The sequence below is a fragment of the Oratosquilla oratoria genome, chromosome 5 (genome assembly GCF_046742065.1).
Source record: "Oratosquilla oratoria isolate Oo_2021 chromosome 5, ASM4674206v1, whole genome shotgun sequence".
In the NCBI taxonomy this organism is placed as follows: Eukaryota; Metazoa; Arthropoda; class Malacostraca; order Stomatopoda; family Squillidae; genus Oratosquilla; species Oratosquilla oratoria.
In genome coordinates, this window is record NC_134781.1 from 83,967,662 (window position 1) to 83,992,661 (window position 25,000).

Sequence of the window (25,000 nt, forward strand, 5' to 3'; positions counted from 1 at the left end):
GAGTTGGTGTTGTTTGCTGTTGAAAGAACGAGGCTGTTTGTTTTTATGTTTGGGCTTAGATTTGGCTTAGAGCTAGCGGCTTTTTTTCACATGTTAGATGCGGGCTTGTCGATGTGTCTTGGCTTAGTGTTGCTAAGAATGAATCACTGTTTACTGTTGATAAAGGCAACGCTGTTTTTTATAGATATGGACAGTACTTTAGCCTGGTGCTAGAGGCCATTTTTCTCTATTTTTTTTTTTAACTTGTTTTTTTTTTTTTTTTTTTTTTTTTTTTTTTTTTTTTTGTGTAACACTGAACGTCTGCAAGAGAGCTCCGAGACGTTAAGCAATTGGATGTTGAAAATGCAAAAACCCAGATGCGTTCATGTCTCCGTAGATTTTTTTTTTTATACGTCCCTCCTACATGTACGCCATACCCTCGTCTAAGTATCACATGGCGAGACTCAAGACGATTTTCAACGTTATCAAAAAGTTTTTAAAGCCGACAGTCGATGATTGTCACCTAGAATTTTTTTACGGCCCTGACTGCCAGAGTGCTCTACGAAAAACTACTCAACCGACAAGTAGATCCTTCCCGAACTCTGCAAATCATCTCGAACTCAGCCCCTCCGGACTTCGCATGACTGTGTTGACGGGAATGTTGTGCTTCTGCATTATAGCCTCCTGGAGGGTTCAAAATGTACCTGCTGCCATTATGCTTTTTAGCTGTGCTAATCCTTTTGGTCTTGAACTGCAGTGCTTGTGTTGTTATGGACTTGTACTTATTACTTATATTTCCCTCATTTTTTATCCACAAGTAAATGGAGTTGTTTTTTACCTGAAGACGCAAATGCTAAGAGAGGCTACAGACTTGATGTAGCCTTGTCTGCCATTTATCAAAAACTCGTTTCGTCTTCCTGCATGGACCACCATATTTTCTCACATCAAACCTGGGTTTACCTCCTCTGTAGCCCTCCCAGATTCTTTGTGGGCTCTAAACAAAACCCATGGAACCTCATGCATCTTCTTACTCAACTCTCGGTCCTTGCCTGACCGAATGAGTCACCTTTGCGCCCTATGGGACCTTGCCTAATCTTATGGCATCTTGCTTGACCTTGGAAGAACTAACCCGACCTTACAGGACCTGACCTTAAGGCTTTTGCTTATACACCAAGAATGGACCCTTGCCTGACCCTCTGGGACCTTGTGGGGGGTATCAATTGACCTTCCGGGTTCTACTGACCTTTTACCATAACTATTTACTCAACTCATGGATCCTGTGCTGGTTCCAAAAAATTCCCTTTTTTTGCTTCTGGAGTTTCTTAATGACCCATGAACTCCTTTTGCCCTACGCAGGCTGGTTCCAAAAATTCCCTTTTTGCTTCTGGAGTTTCTCAATGACCCATGAACTCCCTTTGACCTACGCAGGCCCCGTCAGTGATACTTGAATCTGGGGCTGAAGAGTCTGCAAGCGTTGAGACTCTCCGGAGTTTCTTCAGGAGGAGGAGACTTCTGCTAAGACAGTCGGTTTTGTATTTCTTCTCCCTCCGGTTAGCTTGTAATCCAATTTGTATCCTTTCTCCTTTTGCCTCTCCTCCACCCGAAGTTGGGTTGGTCTCTACTTAAAGTAGACTGTACATAAAGCTGAGCTGGAGCATGAACGAAAATTTGTTTGGAATGATACCTTTTTTTCATTATTCATATTCGTTTTAAGGTTCTAATCATACACTTTTTTATCTAAAATTGACCATTAGGTGTAAGGAAAATGTTTTTACAGGCTCACATACATAATCCACTTTTTAATTAAGTGGACTATCAACATCACGGGGGCGGAGATTTTTTTTTTCGACTTCAAACGTTGTCAGGTGTTGTGCCGGGCAGCTGATGGCGCGTCATTGGCGCTCCGTGGCGTGTCTCCCATTTGGGCAAAAACCGCTCCGCTTTTGAGAGCGTAGTCAACAGTAGGTGAAGAAGTAGTCTCCGGCCGTAGGTAAACAAGCCTATGAGATCGGGATTTTGTGTCCTCTATGAGGCACATTCTTCCTCTGTCAGGAGACAGAGGACACGACTACGCCACATCACCACCATCTGCTTCGGAATCCAGGTTCAAACACATTAACGTTGTGCTGTATTAACCACCCTCCCTCTTCCCTTCCATCCCCTCCCCCCTCCCCCCCACTTTTCTTCAGCACGGTGATACACTTCCTAGACTAATTCAGGAAAATTCTGGACGACTTTGATCAAGTGAGATGTGAACTTTAGACGACAAAGGGTCTCAAAAAATCGAGATTCAGTCTTGTCCGACAACCGAAAAAGAAAGGAAATAAATCGTCTAATACCAAAACAGATTATGTAAAGTAAGTCACAGTATGGAAATAGTCTATCAGTCAACTGGTTTCTGAGTGTTACCCACCTACTCTACCGCCGACGTGATATAGAAGATGGTGATGATTAAAGAAAAGATCTACCTGCGAGGTTGTGAAGAAACACAGTACAAAAATATGTGGGGTTAGGTCAAGTTTACGTTATGAACGCATTCCGTCTGCAAGATAATTAATACTATCTTAATCTGTGAAGGTAAAGTTTATATTATCCTTGTTCTTCATTCGCCTGTTGAAGGTTTTGTAGGTCACCTGGATTAGTTTGGTGTTTCTTACGGGGTTCGTCATTTTGCAATTTATTTCATTGTTACTTCACTAAATTCTCTCACGCACACGCACACACACACAAACACACACACACACACACACACACACACACACACACACACACACACACACACACACACACACACATACACACACACACACACACACACACACACACATACATACACAATGGAGTAGTGTACGAAAAACATTTCAATTATGAGGTGAGAAAAGAGAGGGAGGAAGGAAGAAAAGAAAAGAAAAACGGAAGAGGAGAGGTGGCAAGTGGAGAGAGGTGAAGAGGGAAAATGTGAACAAAAAATGGATTCTCAAAGAGAGGGAAGATATAGGAGAAGAGACGAGGAAGGAGTGGGAGGCAATGAAGGGGGTGTGAGGACGAAAAAGGAACGAAAAAACTAAGGATGAGCCTGGAGAATGAATGGGTGGGTAGAAGACAAGAGTTGAGAGTAGAGAGTATATAGGTGGAGATAGAAGGAAAAGTGTACAGAGAGTAGGTGAGGGAGGAGGGGAGGGAGGAGAACGGAGTTGAGAGAAAAAGTAAGGAAAAAAGGAGGAGGAAGACAATAACCAGCGCTTCTATCCATGGGGATGACACCACACGGAAGGGATGATAAAGGAGGTATTTAAGGAGGATAGCAGAACGGAGGAATAATGGAGGATGAAAGTGACCAGTACTGATGTAAGAGTAAAGAGAGAGAGAGAGAGAGATAGAGAGAGTGATCAGTAATGGTTAGAAGGAGAAGAGAGGTGGCTGATGACGAAAAGAGGAGATGTATAATGAAGAGGCCTAAAATGAAATGAGGTACAAGGAGCATTGAAATTTGTGAGAGCTGGTAAGACACCTGGGTTTGATGGATGTCATACGGAGTGTTGACAAAAGGAGGAACGGTTATTGTGAATTGGCTGTTGAGGTTGTTTAATGTGCATCTAAGGAAGGAGAGTGTGCTGGAGGACTGGAGGAGTGCGTGTATAGTTCCGTTTTACAACGGGAAAGGGGACTAATGTGAATATAGTAGTTTTAGAGGGATCAGTTTGCTGAATCTAGTTAGAAAGACATATGGGAGGGTGTTAACTTAGAGGATTAGGAGAGGAACATAGGGAATTGGTGATGAGCAGTATGGATTTAGGAAAGGTAGAGGGTGCGTGGGTTAGATTTTTTTCTGGTTAGGCAGATTTGTGAGAAGGTTTTGGTAAAAGATAAGGATTTTTGGGGGGCCTTATGGTTTTAAAGAAGGCTTATAACAGGGTAGACAGGAAGGCATTGTGGGAGGTATGACAGATATATGTGATGAAGGAAAAGATGTTAATGGCAGTCAAAAGCTTTTACGTCTGTAGTAGAGCTCATGTTAGGGTTAGAAATGGTGAGAGTGAATGGTTGAAATGGTGAGAGTGAATGGTTGAAATGGCGAGAGTGAATGGTTTGAGGCGAGGGTGGGGCTGTGTCAGGGTGTTGTTATGTCGCCATGGTTGTTCAATGTGTACATGGGTGAGGTGGCACGGTAGATAGATGCGAAGGTAACGGACAGAGCATTGGAGATGGTTAGAGAGACTACAGGGAAATGGGAATTGAGCCAGTTGTTGTTTGCTGATGACGTTGCTCTTGTGGTTGGGTCTGAGGAAGTTCGTGATGGAGTTTTGGAAGGTATACGAGATGTACGAGAGATAAAAGTAGTAATAAGCTGGGGTTAAGTCTTAAAAGAGAGAGATTAAAAGAAGTGAATACATACATACATATACCACAGACTTTTTTCCCCTTAAAAGGGAGGTACCCAAAAGAAGTGAATAGTTTTGAATATTTGGGGTCACATGTAGAAGAGGAGTGAGGTGGAGGTAAACTGTAGAATGAGAGAAACATATGAATGTCTCGGGGGAATAAAAAATGTCATGAGTAATCGATATCCGGAGATGGAGGCGAAGAGATGACTGTTTGAATGGTTGACTGTGTCTATGACACTGTATGAGGCATAGACTTGGAATTCGAAAGAGGCAGAAAGGAGTAGTTTAAATGTATTTGAGATGAAGTGTTTGTGAAGCATGGTGAGTGTAACGAGAATAGATAGATTAAGAAATTAGGTGAGGAGGAGAGCGGGGATGGAAAGAGAAATTGAAGACAGGGTAGATGAAAGAATACTGGGATGGTTTGGGCACATGGAAAGGGTGAATGGGGGAAAACTATTAAAAAGAATGTGGAAGGCAGAGGTAGATGGAGTGAACTGAAGGGGCAGACCGAGGATGAGGTGGATAGATGGGGTGAAAGGAGCCCTGAGTTAGGGGAAATGCCTGTTGAGCAGGGAAGAGAGAAGGCAAGAGATAATTGTGAGTGGAAAATGGTTGTAAATGGAATATATTTTGACGCGGCCTAATGGCGTTTCTCATCGTCTTCATTAATTTCGCACGGGGAGAATATGAGGGAGGGTCTCCGTGTAGATAAAGCGGCTGACACTGCTGTGGATGTGCTGTGTCTTATTGCAGCGCTTCTGACCTGGGCAGTGAGCAAGAAACAGGAATGATTCTTCATTTACAAGTAGCGAAGATGAAAGAAAAGGGAACTGGGTGATGGACGGGAGTGTGTTGAGTCGGGGTGGCTACCCTCCTTATAAGAAGGAAGAAACATATTGGCATAAAGATAGAGACATCAGTATGCATCATACAGAATACATAATATGCTAGAACCATACATTTTGCTTTGTTGCTCGGTATTATTGTTAGAATTTTTGTTTTCAGTTTAGAGATGCTCCAGTATTTGGATAGGAAGGTTTTTTGAATCTAGAAAATTCCGGACATCAGAAGGACTATTGTGGTACATTCTCGAAAGATTTTGATGTGATATTGGTATTCTCAAGCATAGTTGAAGAATCAAGCTCTTCGTTGTTCAGATAGATCGTGATGTATAAATTGTTTTGAGGTCTTTGGTTACAAATACAAATCAATTATTTTGTTTTTTCACTCACTACTAAAGTCTATAATTATCTTAAAATATTTTCTTGCTAGAAAAGTTTGTAATTTTTTTATATAACTTCTTTAATTCGAAATCAAAATTTAGTTTGTCTTAGGTTCACTTTTATTTCTTCTTGATTCACCACAAAGATGAACTATTTCTGTCTCCTTGATCTCTCGTTCGGGACTGAAGTCTACCGTTTTCTTTGTCGCCAAAAGCAACAATTATGAACTACAGAAAACTTTTTTTTTTTTTTCTTCTTTTTTTTTATCAGCCGAAACCTAAGTGGATCGAACAACAAAACATCGACGATCAATTGAAATGCATCTCTACTTTTCTTTTCTTCTCTGTTTTTCTTCTTCCTTTAACAGACTAGGTTGACCTAAATAGAATAGCGATACAGAGAAACTTAAATCCTCTACGTCATGTCGTAAGTGAAAGTAGTTATCGAATATTTTTTCTTTATCTTTCTCTCCCGTTCTTCTCTCTCTCCCTCCTTGTTACTTTCTTTTTTCTGTCGTTGTCGGTTTTTCGTGATACTCACAACCTGAACGGTTGTACATAACCGACTGTTCAAATGCACTTTCGTGATTCATGATTCGGTCTAGTCTGTGTGTATCGAAAAGGTAAAAAAAGCAACACAATGTGAAACAAGAGGGTAGGGAGAACTTATTCCTCCCTTCCTTACATATCTTTCTTCTGTGTCTGTGAGTTATAGAAAATAAGAAGAAATATCTTACGCTGCTTTGATGTGTACAGCATTCATCTCTTCAGCTTTCCTGCGTATGTAATAGATTGTTTTTTTTTTTTGTTTTTTTTGTTTTTGTTTTTTGCATTGTTGCTGGTGTAGATCAAGGCAATGTCTTTTAAGTCCGTACTACTTTTGTCATCTATCTATTCTTGATGCTGTAGACTCAGAAGCTGTTCTAGCCATTGTTTCTAGATAAATAACTTCTGCTAATGCTCTCATCGTGTATGTTTTCGCCAAATCTTTATCATGTACTGTTGAAGCTATTTTATCTTTCCTCTGTGATATCTAATACATTCTTAACATTGAATCTTATTTCCTGCGATGTTGTAAATTTGTGAGCTCATCGAAGGTTGTCACAGTGTATATGTGTTTATGTGCCTTGTCGCTGTGGTTTTATATCATAAGGAATGAGGTATGAAAAAAATAAGATTAATTATTTTCTTCTTCATATAATACGGTTTGCTTCTTTATATTGGTATGGTTTTGTTATTTTAGTCATGATCAGAGCATTTTGTACCCATATGTTAGTAATAGTGATGACCAAGACTTTAGTTGCATTGGTTTGATCAGCACTATCATTGACAATACTTTCCGTCACTCATACATATATGTTTATACATACATGTATATATATATATATATATATTTATATATATGTATATATATGTATGTATGTATGTATGTATATATATATATACATATATATATATATATATAAATATATATGTATGTATATAAATGTATATATTATATATATATATATATATATATATATATATATATTGCACATATAACAACATCATTCCACAAATACTATCACCACTCAGCTTCTAATAACATTATCCACATTAGCGTTTTCTTGCTAGTATCAAGCGAAAATTTGTCCTAATTTCTGCAGGTGTTATTGAACGATTTAGCGCTTTCACTGCCACTCAATTGTTCATTTCTCTGGACTGTCAACAAACAATTCTATTCAGACGACAGAAACCCACATCGTAGTGACAAAAGTATTAATCGAAAACTAGTTCTCATCAGTGTTCTATAAAAGAACAGAAAATTTCATAACAAGTAATGATATTCCCATTGAAGTAGCACCAATTTGATGATGTCGTTAACGATAGTAGTCGTATTCATAGTAAAAAGAATATAACCAATGTGGCTTTGAGTTCCACTGACTGGAAAACCGCAGCCCCATAACGGCTGGCAACGGTCCTTCCATAGCCCTCTCCAGAAGAAATCATTGGATCCTCGTCTGTGTTGTATTAGTGAGGGGCACTGTCTATGCCATCGGAGTACGGAAACAGCTCTCCTTGTGTGAAAAGGTGGAGGAATTACGATGAAAGTGGATGGAGATCTTGTATCTTGTCCGGACACCGAGTGTCATCCCCTCAGGGTTGCACCTCCAGTTGAAGGGGAAGATGTTCATGGGTTTGTAAGATGGGTAGGAGGGACATGATTCCCTCCGATGTCCCTCTCTCAAGATCACCGCTTTTTCACCAGTAAACCCATGTCATAGTAAGAATGACAATAATAACGACGATAACGATAATACTGTATTGATTATGCAATGATAGTAAAAGGCAGGGCACTAATAGTAAAGAATAATGAGAATAATTATAAAACAACATTAAGAGATAATGATAGTAATGATAACAAAAATGAAAATATTAATGATAATAATCTTTTTCTTTTTCTTCGTTCATTTTCGTTTTCTGTTTTTATTCTCTTTATGACATTCATTTTCCTCTTCCCTTTCCTTTCTCTTTCTCCGATTTTTACTATCTTTTTTTTTCATTTAATTCTCATATCTCCTCATACTCATACTCTTACTCATACACATACACATACTCATACTCATACTCATACTCATACACATATTCATACTCATACTCATAATGATAATCATAATCATATTCATACACATGTTCATGCTCATATTCATACTCATATTCATATTCATACCCATACTCGTAATCATACGCATACTCATACTCGTAATCATACTCATACTCATATTCATAATGATAATGATAATCATAATCATATTCATGTTCATACATATGTTCATGCTCATATTCATACTCTTATTCATACCCATACTCGTAATCATACTCATACTCATACTCGTAATCATATTCATATTCATACTCATATTCATACTCATACACTTATGCTCATACTTGTACCCGTTACCCTTGCTCATATTCATACTCATACTCGTTCTCATACTCTTAATCATAATCATACTCTCATACTCATATACTTATATTCATACTCATAATCATAATTATATTCATATTCATGCTCAAATTCATACTCATAAACATGCTCATATTCATACTCTACCCATAATCATAACCATACTCATACTCGTAATCATACTCACATTCATACTCATAATCATATTCATGCGCATATTCAAGCCCATATTCATACTTATGCTCATACTTACACTCATACTCACATTCGTAATAATACCCCTACTCATAATTGTATTCATAATCGTATTTATACTCATACTCTTATATGTAATCGTTGTTATACTCATACTCATACTCATATTTATGCTCATACACTCATACCCATACTCATAATCATATTCATATTCATATTCATAGTTATACCCATAATCATAAGCATACCCGTGCTCGTACTCGTATTCATACTCATATTCATAGTCATACTCATATTTATATTCATATTCCTACTTATATTCATCTTTGCTCTCATTTTCAACCTCATTTTCGTTGTTTCCTTTCCTTCTCTTTGTCTTTCCTTTCTCTTTCTGTTTTTTCTTTTTTTTTTCTCCTTTTATTTATCCTTGGGAGGAAATGATTTTATGCCTTTTCCTTTTTGGCTACCTCCCTTGTAAGGGGGAAAAAGCCTTGGTATATTTATGTATGTATGTATTTTCTTTCACATTTTCTTCTCTTTCCCATTCTTTTTTTTTCTTATTTATCTTTCTTCCTCCTTTCATTTATCTAAAAGTATATTTCTTCTTGTCCTCATTATTTTCATTCATATTTACAGTTTTATTTTCCTCGTCTTGGTCCTTGTTCTCGTGTTTTTTGATATCTTCATTCTCACTTTCAATTCCATACTCATTCTCACTCTCATTCTTATTCTCACTCTCATTCTCATTCTCTTTTTCTTTCTCTTTCTCTTTCTCTTTCTCTTTCTCTTTCTCTTTCTCTTTCTCTTTCTCACTCTCTCATTCTTATTTTCATTCTCATGCTCAATCTCATGTTCATATTCATGCTCATGCTCGAACTCTTGTACATGTTCATTCTAATTCTCATTCTCATTCTCATTCTCATTCTCATTCTCATTCTCATTCTCATTCTCATTCTCATTCCCATTATCATTATCATTCTCAATCTCATGTTCATATTTTTTTACATGTTCATGTTAATTCTCATTTTCATTCTCATTCTCAAGTCCTAGTTAGTTCAATGCTTCGTTCGAAGGGTTACCTAATTGGTAAGACTTCATGTGTGATTCTACTCTGTCACCCATGTACGTTTCCACTTGTTCGACACCCCAACCGTAATATACCCTATACTTGTTCTCATTCCAGGAACCACAGATTCTTGTATCTTTCGAAGATTATTCTCTGTCATACACTCCTATACCAAAAAGCCTTTTTCCCCATATATCAGGGGTGCTCTGTATCTCTGTCCTTTCACAAGTTCTACAGGGTGTCTCAGAAATGGAGGACCACGAAAAAATAAAGGTTGTTTTTTTCAAAAACGTACTCATTCTTTGAGATGTTTCGCAAGGTTGTCCAACCCATTGGTCTGGAAGATGGTGGCCACCAGTTAAAGTTTAGTCTCTACCACTTAGTCTAATCTTGTCTATCCTCACCTCTATGCTTGTTCTCAAAGGTTTAAATTAATTACCATAATTTTCGACAACGTTACGAAACATTCCAAAGAATGGGTTCATGTTTTTGGAAAGCCTTTTATTTTTTCGTGATCTTCCATATTCCGGAATTCCACTCATGTCTCTGTAGAATCTAATCTCGCCTACCTCCAACAACCATTTCTCGAACACACACAGTATTCAATACAGAGCAAAACTATTCATTTCTTCCCCCATTAACCATTTGAAACACACTTTCCTCAAACAACCTATTACTTTCAACCCTTCCCTCCTTCTGAGGCCAATCTTCTTTCTTTATCATCCACTTTTGTGCAAATCTGTTCCCATTTCTTGAATTATGCGTGGATCAGCGACAGGAATATGCACGAAGTCGTCTCCAGAGATGGAGATCGAAAAGATTCATCTCCTTTCTTGTTGTCTTCAAATCCCATTGATACCCTCACCTTTATATGCAGTTGCTTCGCAGAGTGGACGGCATTTCTCCTCCGAACTGGACTTTAGATCAATCTCTATCAACTTCTTCTCTTCCTTCCTCTTTTCTTGCACAAGGAGTCTTGAAAACCGGCGATAGCTCCCATCCTCGTCAACTTCCTCACTTCCCATTTTTTGATTATGCGTAGATCAACGACAGGAATATGCACGAAGTCGTCACCAGAGATGCTGAAACTGTCTGCGAACTAGGCTCCGATTCTCTCTTTATCGACTTGGTCTTGTGTTTCCTTCGCCTTTAAACACAAGGAAAACTGACAACAGGCGACTGTTCTTTTTCTCTTTCTACAATAAGTCTCATAGAAACAGTTTAGCGCTGATTCAGTGCAGATATACTCGTAAGTCTGAGGTCTCTTCATAGAGAGAGATCTAGGAAAGATCCCTACGACAATTACCAGATGAACAGAACTGCCGGATTCCAGTCAACGAAACTTGTATATTGAGACAAGGGGACCAATGACAGCTACCTGTGCTGTGAGATAAACGTCAGAGAGGTTCATCTCCCAGCCTCCTATCCTCAAAACTCGTCAACATTCTCACCTTCATCTGCAGGCGGACTCAATGGGTTGACCCTTCGTCCTTAGGTCGAACTCAACTGAATGTCCTCCACAGAAAACGGGTGATTGGTCCCCTCCTTCTGCTATAAGCCAGTCACAGAAACAGTCCCACACTAATACAGCATATACACCAGTCCAAGATTTCCTCCCAGAACGATCTGTGGAAGGACCCGAGGATCGTTGCCAGCCACGTTGGGGCTCCGGGTCCAATGAGCCTCGAGACAATGAGTATTATTACTATTATAGCGAAAATGGCGACCCTGCGAGACGGACATCAGAGACAATCATCCCCCTCCCATCTGTCTTCAAAACCAGTCAACATCTTCACCTCCTCCTGAAAGTGCAGCCCCAAGGGCTGACACTCGGTCTCCTGACTGCCCCACGAAAGCTTTATTAATTTTGTATTTCCTCCAGTTTTTCATACAGAGAGAGCTGACAGCCAGTAACTGCCCCACAGCAACCGACAACGGTCCCCAGACCGTGTCACAAATTTCGTTACTTTCGGCGAAGGTCGAGGGGATGGCGGTTCGAATCTTGCCACCGGCGAAGTTGAACTCATTAAATTCCACGCTACAAAGCCCTCTGTGAGGGGCACCGTCCTAGCCTTCCGATGGGAGGAGTTTGTGACGTTAAACCATATCATCAGCAACTTTCGAGTGTTGTCTGTGATGGGGCCATCAGCTAGAACTCATAGAAGGAAGGAAATATTCGCTGTCTGACAGTTTTCCATAAATGAAAAAGTAAAGGAAATTAAGTTAGAATTGACAGAGACTGTGGGTCCAGTCCGCTGACCGAATGTCTGCCACTAGGGGTCGAACCTCTTTATGAAGTCAAGAGTGTTGACGGTGCTTAAAGACAGGATGCAGGGGAGATGAATCTATCCGACGTTCATCTCGCAGGACCATCATTCGCCGTTTTTTTTTTTTTTTTTTTTTTTTTTTAAGTTCCCTATAGGGTTTTACTTCGCATCATCTATGACATTTCTGTGTGCATCTAAATTTCGTCTTTGAATAATCAACAGTGCCGTTTATCATCATGAAAAAGAAAATTATTAATGCCACATATATCTACTTCCTTTTTTTTTTTTTACAGATTTTTTTTTTTTTTTTTTCTATCCAATTCTGGTTAGTTTTGTTTTACAGTTCTTTTCTGTTTCCATTTACAGCCAGTAAGCACCTTCTTCACTGCAATTACACATGTAAACAAATATTTTTATAAATACGTTGTTCTCATAATTTGTCTAAGAGAAGTTGTGCAACAGCACTGTTACAACATCATTACAACGAGGAATGCGTGTCTGTTACCTGTCACTGTTTTTTCTGTCTCCCTTTTTCAATCGATATGCTTTTATTGCTAAGATCATTGTCGCTGCTATTACCATTACCACTGCCTAATGTGAACCATGGTTTCTCTTACTTCCAAGTATTTTTCTGTGTCGACAATTTTCTTCTTTTGATCTTCGTTGTCTGTTTTGATCCCTCAAAGCTACACCAGGAAAACAAAACAAACATCTTTCTCTTGCTTTCATTTGCATCTCTTCTCTAATTTTCTTTTTTTTTTCTTGCTGACTTGATGTCTCTTGCCCGTATATATACTTGTGACCCATATATATCCATATCTGCCTTATCAATTTGTGAGTCTTTCGATTATTTATTTTATCTTATTTTATCTTATTTTGAATGATGAATTTTGTATAATGCACTTTCAATTCCTTCGCATTTCTTAGTCACTCTTTTTCTTGAACATTTTCCATACACCTCAAGTACTCTTTATTTAAAAAAGAAAATATGAATATAACTTCATTGAGAAAAATCAGTTTGAAAATAAGATAAAAAAAAATCACAATTATTCTTTATAAAAAAGATCTATTATTAATGATACCAATAATAATAAAATGCTAAGATAATGATAGTAATAATAATTATAATTAATGATAATAATAATAATAATAATAATAATAATAATAATAATAATAATAATAATAATAATAATAATAATAATAATAATAAAAACAATAATAGTGATATTATTATTATTAGCTAAATAACAAATAACTTCCTCCTTATACAAGTAATGTTAAACTAATCTGATTTGATTTGTTAATTAATTCGCCCCCCAGACTTTACTTTCAGCAGGTAATCTCCACTCGACACCCTAAACTAATGGATAAGTTTTAACTCCAGTGAAAATAGTTAATTAACAGATCATAGATAATATTATCTCCCGCAGCGTATGTAGTATACTATGAATGAAGTTTTCCATATATGTACATATATATATATATATATATATATATATATATATATATATATATATATATATATATATATACATACACATACCAACGGCTTTTCCCCTTAAAATGGATATATATATATATATATATATATATATATATATATATACATATATGTATATATACATATATATATACATATGTATATATACATATATATACATATATATATACACACACATATATATACATATATATATATATATATATATACATACATACACATATGTATATATATACATATAAATATATATATATATATATATATACATATATATTTACCTGTATATATGTATATATATGTATGTATATACTCATATAAACTTCCAAGCCCTTAAGTACAGGTAACACAAATATTCACACGATAATTCAATGCATTAAGAGATAAATAAATAGATGGATAAAGAAAATGTGAAAATCTGTATATAATCTAAGTAGTTATCTAAACTATACCATAGATATACGAATATATCTAAGGGGAAGACAAGGTCAGAACTATTTTCCTTATTCCTCTATACTCGAACAAAGTGTTGAAGTCTTAAGAACTTGTATTGCATCCATTGATCAAACATCGCTGTAACTCATTTCCTTCCACACTCCTTATCTCATCTCTAGTTTTAACCTAACGTGTTGGTGTCCCCACTTACAATTACTACACTGGTTCATGTCTTCTACGAAGCTGTATGTAGCGTGTATCTTCAGCTCGTAGATTTACGACCTGAATGAGTCTTTTCCGACCTCTTAAACTTATGAGTATCGTAAATGTACGACATATAGAGCTAAGGTTGCCGCAGCTTTAGGAAAGACGCCGACCCAGCGTAGAACTCTGAAATTAAAATAGTTTCACCTTTTGAGTAATCTCTTCTTTTATTACTGTTGCTGTCTAATTACCATCACTTATTATCATCTCTCACCCCCCCACCCCACTTTCCCAAGTGGTCCGCTATCCTTCGGAGCATAATTTTCTGTCTCTTCAAGTCTCTATGTATTATCGAATAATAAATGTTCTCTTAAGTCCCTCTTCATTCCTGTTACTTGTTCATAGTATCCATCAGTAGCCATTTTACCTTCGTCATGCCCATAGAAATGTCTTAGCTCTCTTTCTCTAAGTATCATTTTTACCCTTGACGACATTTCCAAATCTGCCAATACATTTCAGCTCTCTAACCATTATTCCAGCATCGGTCAGTCTGTTTTTTTTTTTTGTTTTGTTTTTTCTTCTTTTTAATTTGCTCCTCCATCCATCCCCAAAGACCTGTAGTTTAAAAATTGTCATTCTTCAACACATTACTTAAGACATCTTCTTTTTACTTAAGACATCTTCTTATTACTTAAGACATCTTTTCCCTCTTCTCCATCTTCATCAACTTATTTTTACCCTTCCATTCAGCCAAATCAGTCGCTTCTCACTACTCTCCCTAAAAATGTTTCACTCGATCATTGTACCATGTCCCTACCTCTATCAATACTACATCAGCCGCTTTCATTATATATGTTTAAATCCTCCTCTTCTACTTTTCCCACGTGAACTTTTCATTCCTTCCTCTGTTGACTGCACGTTTATTTATACTCGTCATTTCATCTCTGGATTTGTTGAACAATCATGAAAACATCGCGCACCCCTGTTTCTTGTCGCCTACACACGGAATCACATCTCTTTACATGTACCCAATAGTTTATGAACATTTCCTTTTATCAATTGTCATTAACCTTTGGTTTTCATAATGATTTTTCAGTCCATTTTACTCTTGAGAAACAGAAACACTTTTACATAATTCAAGGACCTGCAAAAAATGAATAAAAGTCCAAACGAAAATGTGAAAAAGCAAAATGCTTAAAGTGAATTATTTCGGGGTGAATAGGCTAGAGATTATTTCAGTTCAAAGTCAACTGTCGATATAGTGAACTTGTCCTTTAACCTCCCCCTAAACACACACACATACATACACCCTTTTTCAATAAGAAAAGATATATTCTCTATTGTAATACTCATGCATACATAATCATTATAAACATACACATATAATAACCAAACATTATAATTTGGTTCTGAAAAGAAATGCATCCCGCATTTCAAGGACATTTGTGAATTTTGTTACCATGATGATGTTTACATGAGACTAGTGATTAAACGAAAAAAAATTCTAAAATATCTACAACACCAGAGTATATTCATATCATGATATGAAATAGAATTAGTAGTGTCAATACTGATGGAGTTATGATTTTTGTTTTATTATTATAAGAAAGTGCTTGAAGTAATACTTGCAATTTCATTAGTAATATTTCTTTGAACATCTATAGCTGTGATGAAAAAAATCAAGTCATTAATGATTTTCACTCTCTTATCTAAATATTTCGTATTGATCATAGTTCAAAATTAAGTCATTTTACGTCCGCTAAAGCCATTAAAGTTATTATAATTAATTGACTAAATATAATCTACTCGTCTACTTGCTACTGTAGTAATGACACATAATATATTGATAAAAATATGTATAATTCGAGGAGTTTTTAAAGCTTTTCGGTTTGCTGTTATTAAAAAAAATATAGTGGTTTAATTCTACTCAAAACGGTGGTTGTGAATGTGGCAACCGCGCCTTTTTATAAAGCAAACAAGACACGGAAATCACCGTAAAGATGATCATAAAAGTTCACATGTTACTGTTATTTTTCCAACGAAGATAAGAAAATAAAGAAAAAGAATGACATTCTTATTTTTTATGCAAAAATAAAAAGTTATACATATTCAGATGTTGCTATCACTATGTTTTTTTTTTTCAAGAAAATAGGAAAAGACTTACTTTCCTTACTATTAACCTAGAAATAAAAGTGAGTGTAAATATAATACCAATACTGCCATTGTAAATGATGATAATTTTAGAAATCATAACAAAAATACCGATGAAAATTTGAAATGATAATGGTAATAATATTGATGATAATATTGTGAAAGGCAAAGAATATATGTAGCCCACCAAACTTGTTGAAAAAGTGTATCGAAAACGATTTGGTTGTTTACAAAATAATTGACATACGACTTTAGGATATCAAATCTAAAAGCTGAATAAAATCTTAGAACAATCCGCCATGAAAAAGTTTAATAGTATAAACTAAATTCAGGAAAATTTCACAATAATATCCAACATAACAAAAACTTACCAAATACTTTATTGTGTCTGGAATTACTGCTAGCAAAAACAGTTACAATAACAACAAGAACAAGAAGAAAAAAATAATAACAATGATGATAATATTATCATGTTCAATAATGACAACGTCATTATTGATAACAAAAACCATATACATACACTTGTAAAACTTCGCAGAATAACAGTCACAGTAGCATTGGTCAATTCTACAACATCGTAGCAGTGATACATATTTCAATCTGCTTTTATTTTGTTCGTGATAAACAGAAAAATAAATTGTGATGATGATCATCATGATCAAGGGTGCCTTTGTCATAATGTCGCACATGCAACCAAACTGAGAATTAGAACATGACTCTAATAACACACAATTGCACGAATATCACTTTTTACACTATGACCTTTGGCGACGCATATGACATTATCCCAATCACGGCAATGCTGGTGACAATGTCTTCCACGCGCTCTTAGCTTCTTCAATATGGAGACATTTTAAAGGCTTTGTTTCATCTAAGAGAAGACGATTTTATTCAGCTGATGGGGAAGGACTGCAGCTTGAATGTGGTCGCAATCGATCGAGACCACCTCACAAGCAGAAGTCCTAGTTTTAGTTGTATAAAATCGCTTATCCTTAACCAAAAACAAAGATAATAAAGAACGCCTCCGTACTCAAGAGGTCAAGAATTTCATTGATTCTTCGTCTAATGGTGGTACCAGTGCTTGTGATTATTCTATATCTATCAAATGATAGCACTAATGATAATGACACTACAGGTGTCAATAAAATTTGTGATTAAAACTATTCGTAATGACCTTTAATCTTTTTTTAACATAACAGCTGATTATGATCACGTGTTTCCCCATACAATACCCTTAATTGTGTTATTTATATGATTTCCTTACTAATTTGTTCCTCTTTGGCCTTTTCGGTACTGTTTGAATTACACTTATTAGTATATCAGATAATCTCAATCACATCTCTCACATACATACATTAAGATGATAAAAAAGGGTACAAGGCTTTAGTAGTAAAAGCGAGATTTAGGGGCACTCCACCACATGCTGAAACTGACCTGTTTTTGTGTACCCCTCAGTCTCTTCGCCCGAGCAAAGTCCGGAATGCTTCGACCGTGTAACGGAGGTGAACCCCGAGAGTGCCACTTCTCGCCTGAGTCCTTTGTAGGCGATTCCCGGGAAAATTCCATGAGGTGAGTGTTTATGTAGCGCTATTGGATGGGTATGAGATGTAAGACAGTGACCACTCTACACAGACCCCTTCGGAGGAGACTCTGGGGAGAAAAATATGTGAACTGATCGATTATGTAGCGCTGTTGGGTGGTTTTGAGATGTAAAATTGCGAAGAGACTCTTGGAAGAATTCTATAAAGTGAGTGATTATGTAGCGCTGTTAGATGGTTTTGAGATGGCTGAGACCACTGTACACAGACCCCTTCGAAAAAGATTCGGGAGAATTTTATGAGGTGAGTGCTTATGCAACGCTGTTGGATGACTTTGAGATTTGTATGCATGTTTAGATTTCTATGGGCAACCTTGAATGATCAGCCATAGTTTGGAATGCCCGTGCCCTAAGGAACCACTATGGAAAAAATGTCAAAGTGGTTTTTAACTATATCCCTTCCTTGAATTAATATTAGTCACCATATGCACAAGAAAATAATGAGGCCATGCATGGTGGTTCTAATTTGCCACTGCTGAGAATAATCGTGTTTTATCCAGTCAGACCAAGACGTCAGAAAAATATACCAAACCTTTTTGATGTAAGAAGGAAAAGACTACAGTTTATGTTTATGATATTGCATAATGAACAAGGTATCCATAACCTGTTCTATTTACAGGAGAAGTCAGGACATTCGTGACGCCATCAGAGAGGGTTTCATGTACATTGATCCATCAAGCAGACCGAGGTCTCCACGGAGTGAGTACTCGCCAGTGTAAGTATTCGCCTTCCAGAAACAGATCCTTCTTTCCAGAATCGACAGCTACTTCAGCGGGAGAAAATATAGTCTCCGTTATTGGGGATTTCTCTATTTTAAGGGGCGACTATTTTCAATCTTGAGTAACACACCATTAAGATTCTTGTTTTTACAATTTCGGCTGAAGAAATGTTGCTTTCAGTCCTGTGAAATAATTACTTTTGGTTCTGTGAAATAAGAAAAGAAAATGTGAGTAAACAGTCTGAGTTCTGGCTAAATGGGGACTAGGTGCATCCATCACAATTGTGATCTTAAGGGTTTGGTGTGCAAGAATTATTCAGGGTCATCGAATAAAAGAAGATAATATCACCTTGTAATTTCATCTGTCAATAAACACAGTTTCTAAGGAAGGCAAATGTTAGTTAAAAGATGTCTCCATTTGTTTCATCATTTCTCTCCTGAGGAACGCAAATTTTGTAGACAATTACTCGTTGCCCTATGCAAGATCGAAAATAAAGTTTCATAGAATATAAGTACACTGTACTACACAAAACTCATCTCTGTAACTGGGTACACGTTTTTCAACAGCCGTGACATCGATGGTCTTGGCATTAACGGTGGTTGCAAGATCCACGGTCCAGCAGTCCTCGCCGACGACCTTGGCGTGGGCGTAGGGGTGGGTGTTGGAGTGGGCTTGGACGGCCTAAATGGAAACAACGGGTCACCGGGGTGTCTTCCTGGAGGCATGGCGAGCGGACCTGGCGCGCATCATCATTCACATCATCATCAGTACTGCCCCGAAGTCGTGAAGGCCTTCGAGGGAGTTCGCTTTATCGCTGAACAAACCCGGAGGGAGGAAGACTCGGTAAAAGTAAGCTCCTACCTCCTCCGTCTTTCCCCCCTCCGACCTCAAATCCTCCACTGTCTAAGTCCGTCCCCCCTTACGAGGTGATTCCCCCCCATTCATTAATTGTGACTGAGATAGAGATATTTTTTCCCCTAGTGATTTTCCCTTTGACATAATGTGAGATAGAGACAAAATATTTGAAATGTTTCATATACTTTGTAATGTGTTCTCTGTTTACGCAGGTTCGAGAGGACTGGAAATATGTGGCCATGGTGCTAGATAGATTGTTCTTGTGGATCTTCACCTTGGCCGTGCTGGTGGGCACTGCAGGCATCATTCTGCAGGCACCAACACTATACGACGATCGCCCTCCCATCGATATTTTGCATTCAGAGATCAGAGCTATTGGGCGCAAAAAAGTCTGAAGAGGATGCAAAGATTACTGGCATGGGAGAATTACTATTCAGGCGGAATAAAAGGACAGATTTTCCTTTTTCTAGCGTGTCAAGCCTGGCCACTGAGCGGTACCACCTCCTCTGACCGTCTCCGAAGTCTGACAGGAAGGACCCACCAACTGTGGGAAACTGTCGGACGTTTGCGTCGTATTCGATAAAAAAAAATGGCGCTTCGGAGTTCTAGACGTTATGTCACAAGTGGAGATTTGTTTCTGTGATGGACACAGGTCAAAGAGGTCACGAAGCCTCTGAGTTGCCTCTCTTTCTGGCAAAGGGGCAAGTCACGCGATGATGTTTACAGAGCGGTTGTAAAAATGATTTATGTGCAAACTGAAATTAGGACTGGTTTGTGATTCTAACGCAATCTAGGATTTAATTTTACTTGGTGTAAATCTATGACTGTATCTCTCAGTTAAATTCTGGAAAGTACTATCCATGTAGCGGTTGTGAGATCCTTTTACATCTGAAGGCTTTCAGGATTTGCGACTTTTCAGCAGGTTCTGAAGTATGCCAACATCAAGCTACATTGTCGATCTAACTCTCAAACTTAGTTGTTGGCATGGCATCATCTAACGAGCCGATATCAACATTCATCGAATCCAGTGACCTACCAACGCACACTGAGTTCAAGTGTATACCACAAAGCAGTGAGTTTGAGAATATGTTTTAATCTAACGATCTAAAACATATACACTTTCCCAACACCCTGAGTCGTCTTGCTACCAGACGACTTTGGAAATTTGCAGCTGTCGAGCGTCTTCAAGGGAATGCCTTATCCATCTCTTTCGAAGTTTCATCACTACTACTCCACAAGGTTTGGGATGTGCAATCATCCGTTCCAGGATGAGTTGCTGCCCACTAAGTGTGAAGAAATACTAAGATATGTCTGAGGATATGCAACTGTCTATTCAAGTCTTGGATCTATCATCATCAATGGCTTCAAATAGAAGTCTCCAAAAGGATTCGAGACTAAGTACGAATGAGAGAATATTGTACATGTGATTTCTGGTGGTTCTGTAGATGCGAAATGTCCAGCTACTTCCAGAACCCACTATTACTTTCCTCCGTGATCAAGGAGCGGATATTGTCTACAAAGTTACAAGAGGGCCACTACTGACCAGAGAGTGAAGAGTCTCGATCTGTGACCAGGAGCACAGATCGGATCTGCTCATGAGGTTCCCTGGTTTTCAGGTGGTGGCAAATTTGTGATTTTTTATTCTTTAGGCAGCTATAATATTCAACGTGCATTTATGAACTACTTCTCTTCAACTGTGTTGTTGGTGTGTGGTGCAAAGACAACGTCGTACTTTTAATATTACAAAGCTGTGTGTAGCGAATCTTTAGCCACTTTCGAGGTTCCTACCTTTCACGGAAGGATGTCCACCATGGTGGAAAGTACAGAAAATCCACCAAAGTACTATTGATGGTACTTGGACTATAATTCTGTGCGGTAAACGGGTATTCGTGCGGCGGATGAGATCTCTGCTTGCCCAGTTATTTGTTCACCAACCACCATCCGCCACTTCCTATTGGTGCTTGAAGTGTTGACACTTGCCAGGCCGACCGTCGGCCCGTCAAGTCTCAATGCGTTGTAGGTCTTGTGGATAAATCAACTTCATGTGTTATGTGTTCGTAGTTCATCTTAATGCTGCAAATCTAGTAAATGTATTTGCTTTTACTTTCATGTACTAACATTAAAATAGGTTCCATAGCAAGATATGCTGAGTAACTCGAACGTCAGTTTGTGTCTGAATGATGAGAGTATTTGCCTAATTGTAATATGCAGGAAAAGAGCTACTCTCGAGGGTCCCATATCTGTATGTATGCGTAAATTATATATTTATTCCTTAGGCTATCTTTGATAGCAAACACATTTGCAAATGTGCATCGGCTAGAATCTCTCTAGTTTGCAAGTTACACCAAAATTGCAAGTTCCCAGAGAAAGCCACAAGGGGATGAAGGTGACAGAAAAATAATTCTTGCGAGACTGAAGGGTTGCTTTCTCGTGAACGAAGTAAAAATCCGAGAAAATAAAATACAGAAAAATAGGCTTCCACCATGCTGCAAAGAATAGTCACAGCATATCGTTTTTCCTTTACCATTACTATTACAATTATCATTACCGTTACTGACAACGCGTAATTGGTAAGCGAAGGACGTCTTCACTTGTGTAACAAACTTTGGATGGCACACTGTCATCCTCTAACTTGGAATGTTTGGAAACAACCTCTGACTAGCTCCAAGAAGAGGAGATTCTGCTTACCTCTCTCGTTTCACGAGTTGATGCCACAAGAGAAAGGTCGTTCTCCTCTTCTTGAATGCGTTCGTTATTATCAGGCCAAAGCGTCCAGGTTGATCCCAGTAATTCTCCTCCCCCCTGTATGAAACGTGCATGTATCAAGATCATTCTGGGACCAACAATGAATGCCTGCACGTGGTGATCTAGCGAGATCGACCTAAGACGGACTCAGCTCCCATCATTCATCTTTAAATCTCGTAAACATATCTGGAGGTGCTTGGACCAGGCCCAAGATATTTTACAAATTCGTTTATTCACCTTTGTTACTTCACTTAATTGACTTCCTCCAGTGATATTTTCACATTATCATGTCGAGGAAGTGAATGTAACAACAGAAAAAAAAGGATTGTGGTACTCCCCAAGGCAGTCGTAGCTCCTCTTGGGGATCGGTGTCACCTGCGTAGAGCCGGTGGCCATGGCTGGTTGCCGCCGTTTGGCCCCCTAAGCTACCAGAAGAGGCTGGATGACCGCATTGTGAACAGCTGCCCAGGATGTAACACTTCACCCCATACCATACAACACATAATGGAAGACTGCATTGTACACAATCATGCACGCAAACAACACAACATACACTCTATAAAGGATTTGTGGGAAAACCCAGTTTCGGCTGTGGCATTCCTTGGGGAGACGGGACTGCTCGGACAGACAGTCTAGGGAACGACAACAACAATAACAACAGAAAAAAAAATAAAAAGCCGCATTAGGGTTTCAATCAGAAGAAGAGTATAACACAGACTTGATTACACCACCCCATACACACTATATAATGGATAATACAGGAATAGTTAAATGATATGAGAAAGAGTGTAACAGGCGCGTTTTGTTAACAGAACTCAAGATATATCTGATATAAACCTTTGAGGTGTAATGACAAATGGACAGGTACAGCAACTGGGTAGAAAAAAAGAGGATCATGAACAATGAGGTTTGAAGTTTATATAATACTTGTACAGGGTATCTGATCCCATATACATGTGTATATGTTTTTAGAGTAACACTCTCGGACAATCTATTAACTCAGTGACTGTTGATGGGAATTTACTATTGAAAGGCGGAAATATACAAAAGTGGATGTTTTAAGAACTCCAGAGTATTTCTCTTTCTGAGTGCGGAAAAGGAAATTAAGATTCACCTGCTCTATGTAAAATTCCTTGATCCACGGGTTGATAGTTCCAGAATTTGAAATAGGGATTTCTTTTCTAGTTGCAAGTTTTTTCTTTGCGTGTCCAAGGCACAATGAATATAGAAATTTTCTATCACAGGATGAGGGAAGATGGTCATCTGGATGAACAAAAATATATAAAGAATAGTTGGAAATTTTCACAAAAGTCGACCATGCTAAAATAAACACGTGACCATGGGGGAGGTAGTCAAGTTGATCCAACACGTGTTTGTGAGAGAGCCTCTTTTTCACAAATAGAGAGCTAACAACCTGTAACTGCTCACATCCTCTTTTTTCCTACCAGCCATGGACTTATATAACACACAAAAATGTCCGACGTTTCATCCTGGAGAGATTAACCCATTCAACTCCGATGACAAGATGTCTTGTCATTTGGTCAAATAAAACAAAAAATCATAAAACACCAAAATGTTTGATCAAACACCAGAAAAATATGACGTCAATCCTCGCTTCGCTCGCAGCGAAGCGAGGACTGACGTCATATTTTTCTGGTGTTTGATCAAACATTTTGGTGTTTTATGATTTTTTGTTTTATTTGACCAAATGACAAGACATCTTGTCATCGGAGTTGAATGGGTTAATGGGAAAGCCCAAGAATTGCTGTCATTTACTGTGGTACTACAGGCTTTCAGTCATTACAACACGAGGCAACAATCATTTTCAAGGTCAATTTCTTGTAAATAACGCAACTAAATTAAATAATGGATAGTTGTAGTTAGTTATAAGACACGTAACCGCGTGGAGCAGTGGGTAACGTTCCTGCCTCGGAACGTGACCAATCTGGGTTCAATTCCTGGTCACCACAAAAATACTCTCGGATATTCAGGATTTTTCCAGCATATCTCAACAACAACGGACATCAGAGATGCGGTAGATCAGTGTCACTTGCTAATCAGTATCGAGCAGATTCCACTGATTTCAAACATCATTCACAACTACAGCCATTCCAACATATCAACAAAACTTCACATGCATTGCTCACCAAACCTAAGGCGGCGAACCCCCAAACAGGTTAACACCTAAACTACAAGACAGGACAACATAAATCATCATCTTTCCTGGTCTATACAACATTATATAATCTATGAATTTAACCATACATTTACACTAACATCATTTCACTCAAAATATAACTAGAATGATCTTACCAACGACAGGATTTAATTTTTCATTATGATAACAATGCATATCTAAAAGGAAAAAAGTACCTTGTCAAAATATGCATACAAGGGAGCAAGAAGGATTGATGGGATCAAGCCAAGGGGCCTAGCCTATGGATAATAGACACGCAATATCTCTGCACGGTTATCCCTTTTGGTGAAGACGAAATAGGGTGAGATTAAAGTGTTCCACGACTGTCTATCCTACGATAATACGTTGCGGTAAAACACGAGGTACCCTACAATACGGTGGAGTGCCCAGCGACGCCGTCGCCATAATAAATCGGTTATAGATCGTCACCCGAAATCGAAGAAGAAGGAGATGAGTATCATAGTACAACACGATCCCCTGAGAGTGAGTCGGTTGACCTCGAGTTGTGAAAGGGGTGATGGTTCCTTCGTTCAAA

At 38.0% G+C, this 25,000-nt stretch overlaps 1 protein-coding gene across 1 annotated transcript in view; it reads left to right on the forward strand.

The window, feature by feature from the left end:
* The window catches only part of LOC143025620 (acetylcholine receptor subunit alpha-like), a 397,209-nt gene extending 373,451 nt beyond the window's left edge, over window positions 1-23,758 (forward strand). Inside the window, exons 11-14 of the mRNA XM_076185566.1 lie at window positions 17,808-17,921; window positions 18,569-18,664; window positions 19,235-19,517; window positions 19,736-23,758. Of these exons, the coding sequence (XP_076041681.1) occupies window positions 17,808-17,921; window positions 18,569-18,664; window positions 19,235-19,517; window positions 19,736-19,918 (676 nt within the window). The 3' untranslated portion in view covers window positions 19,919-23,758. The remainder of the gene's footprint in view (window positions 1-17,807; window positions 17,922-18,568; window positions 18,665-19,234; window positions 19,518-19,735) is intronic.
* Window positions 23,759-25,000: the final 1,242 nt, after the last annotated feature.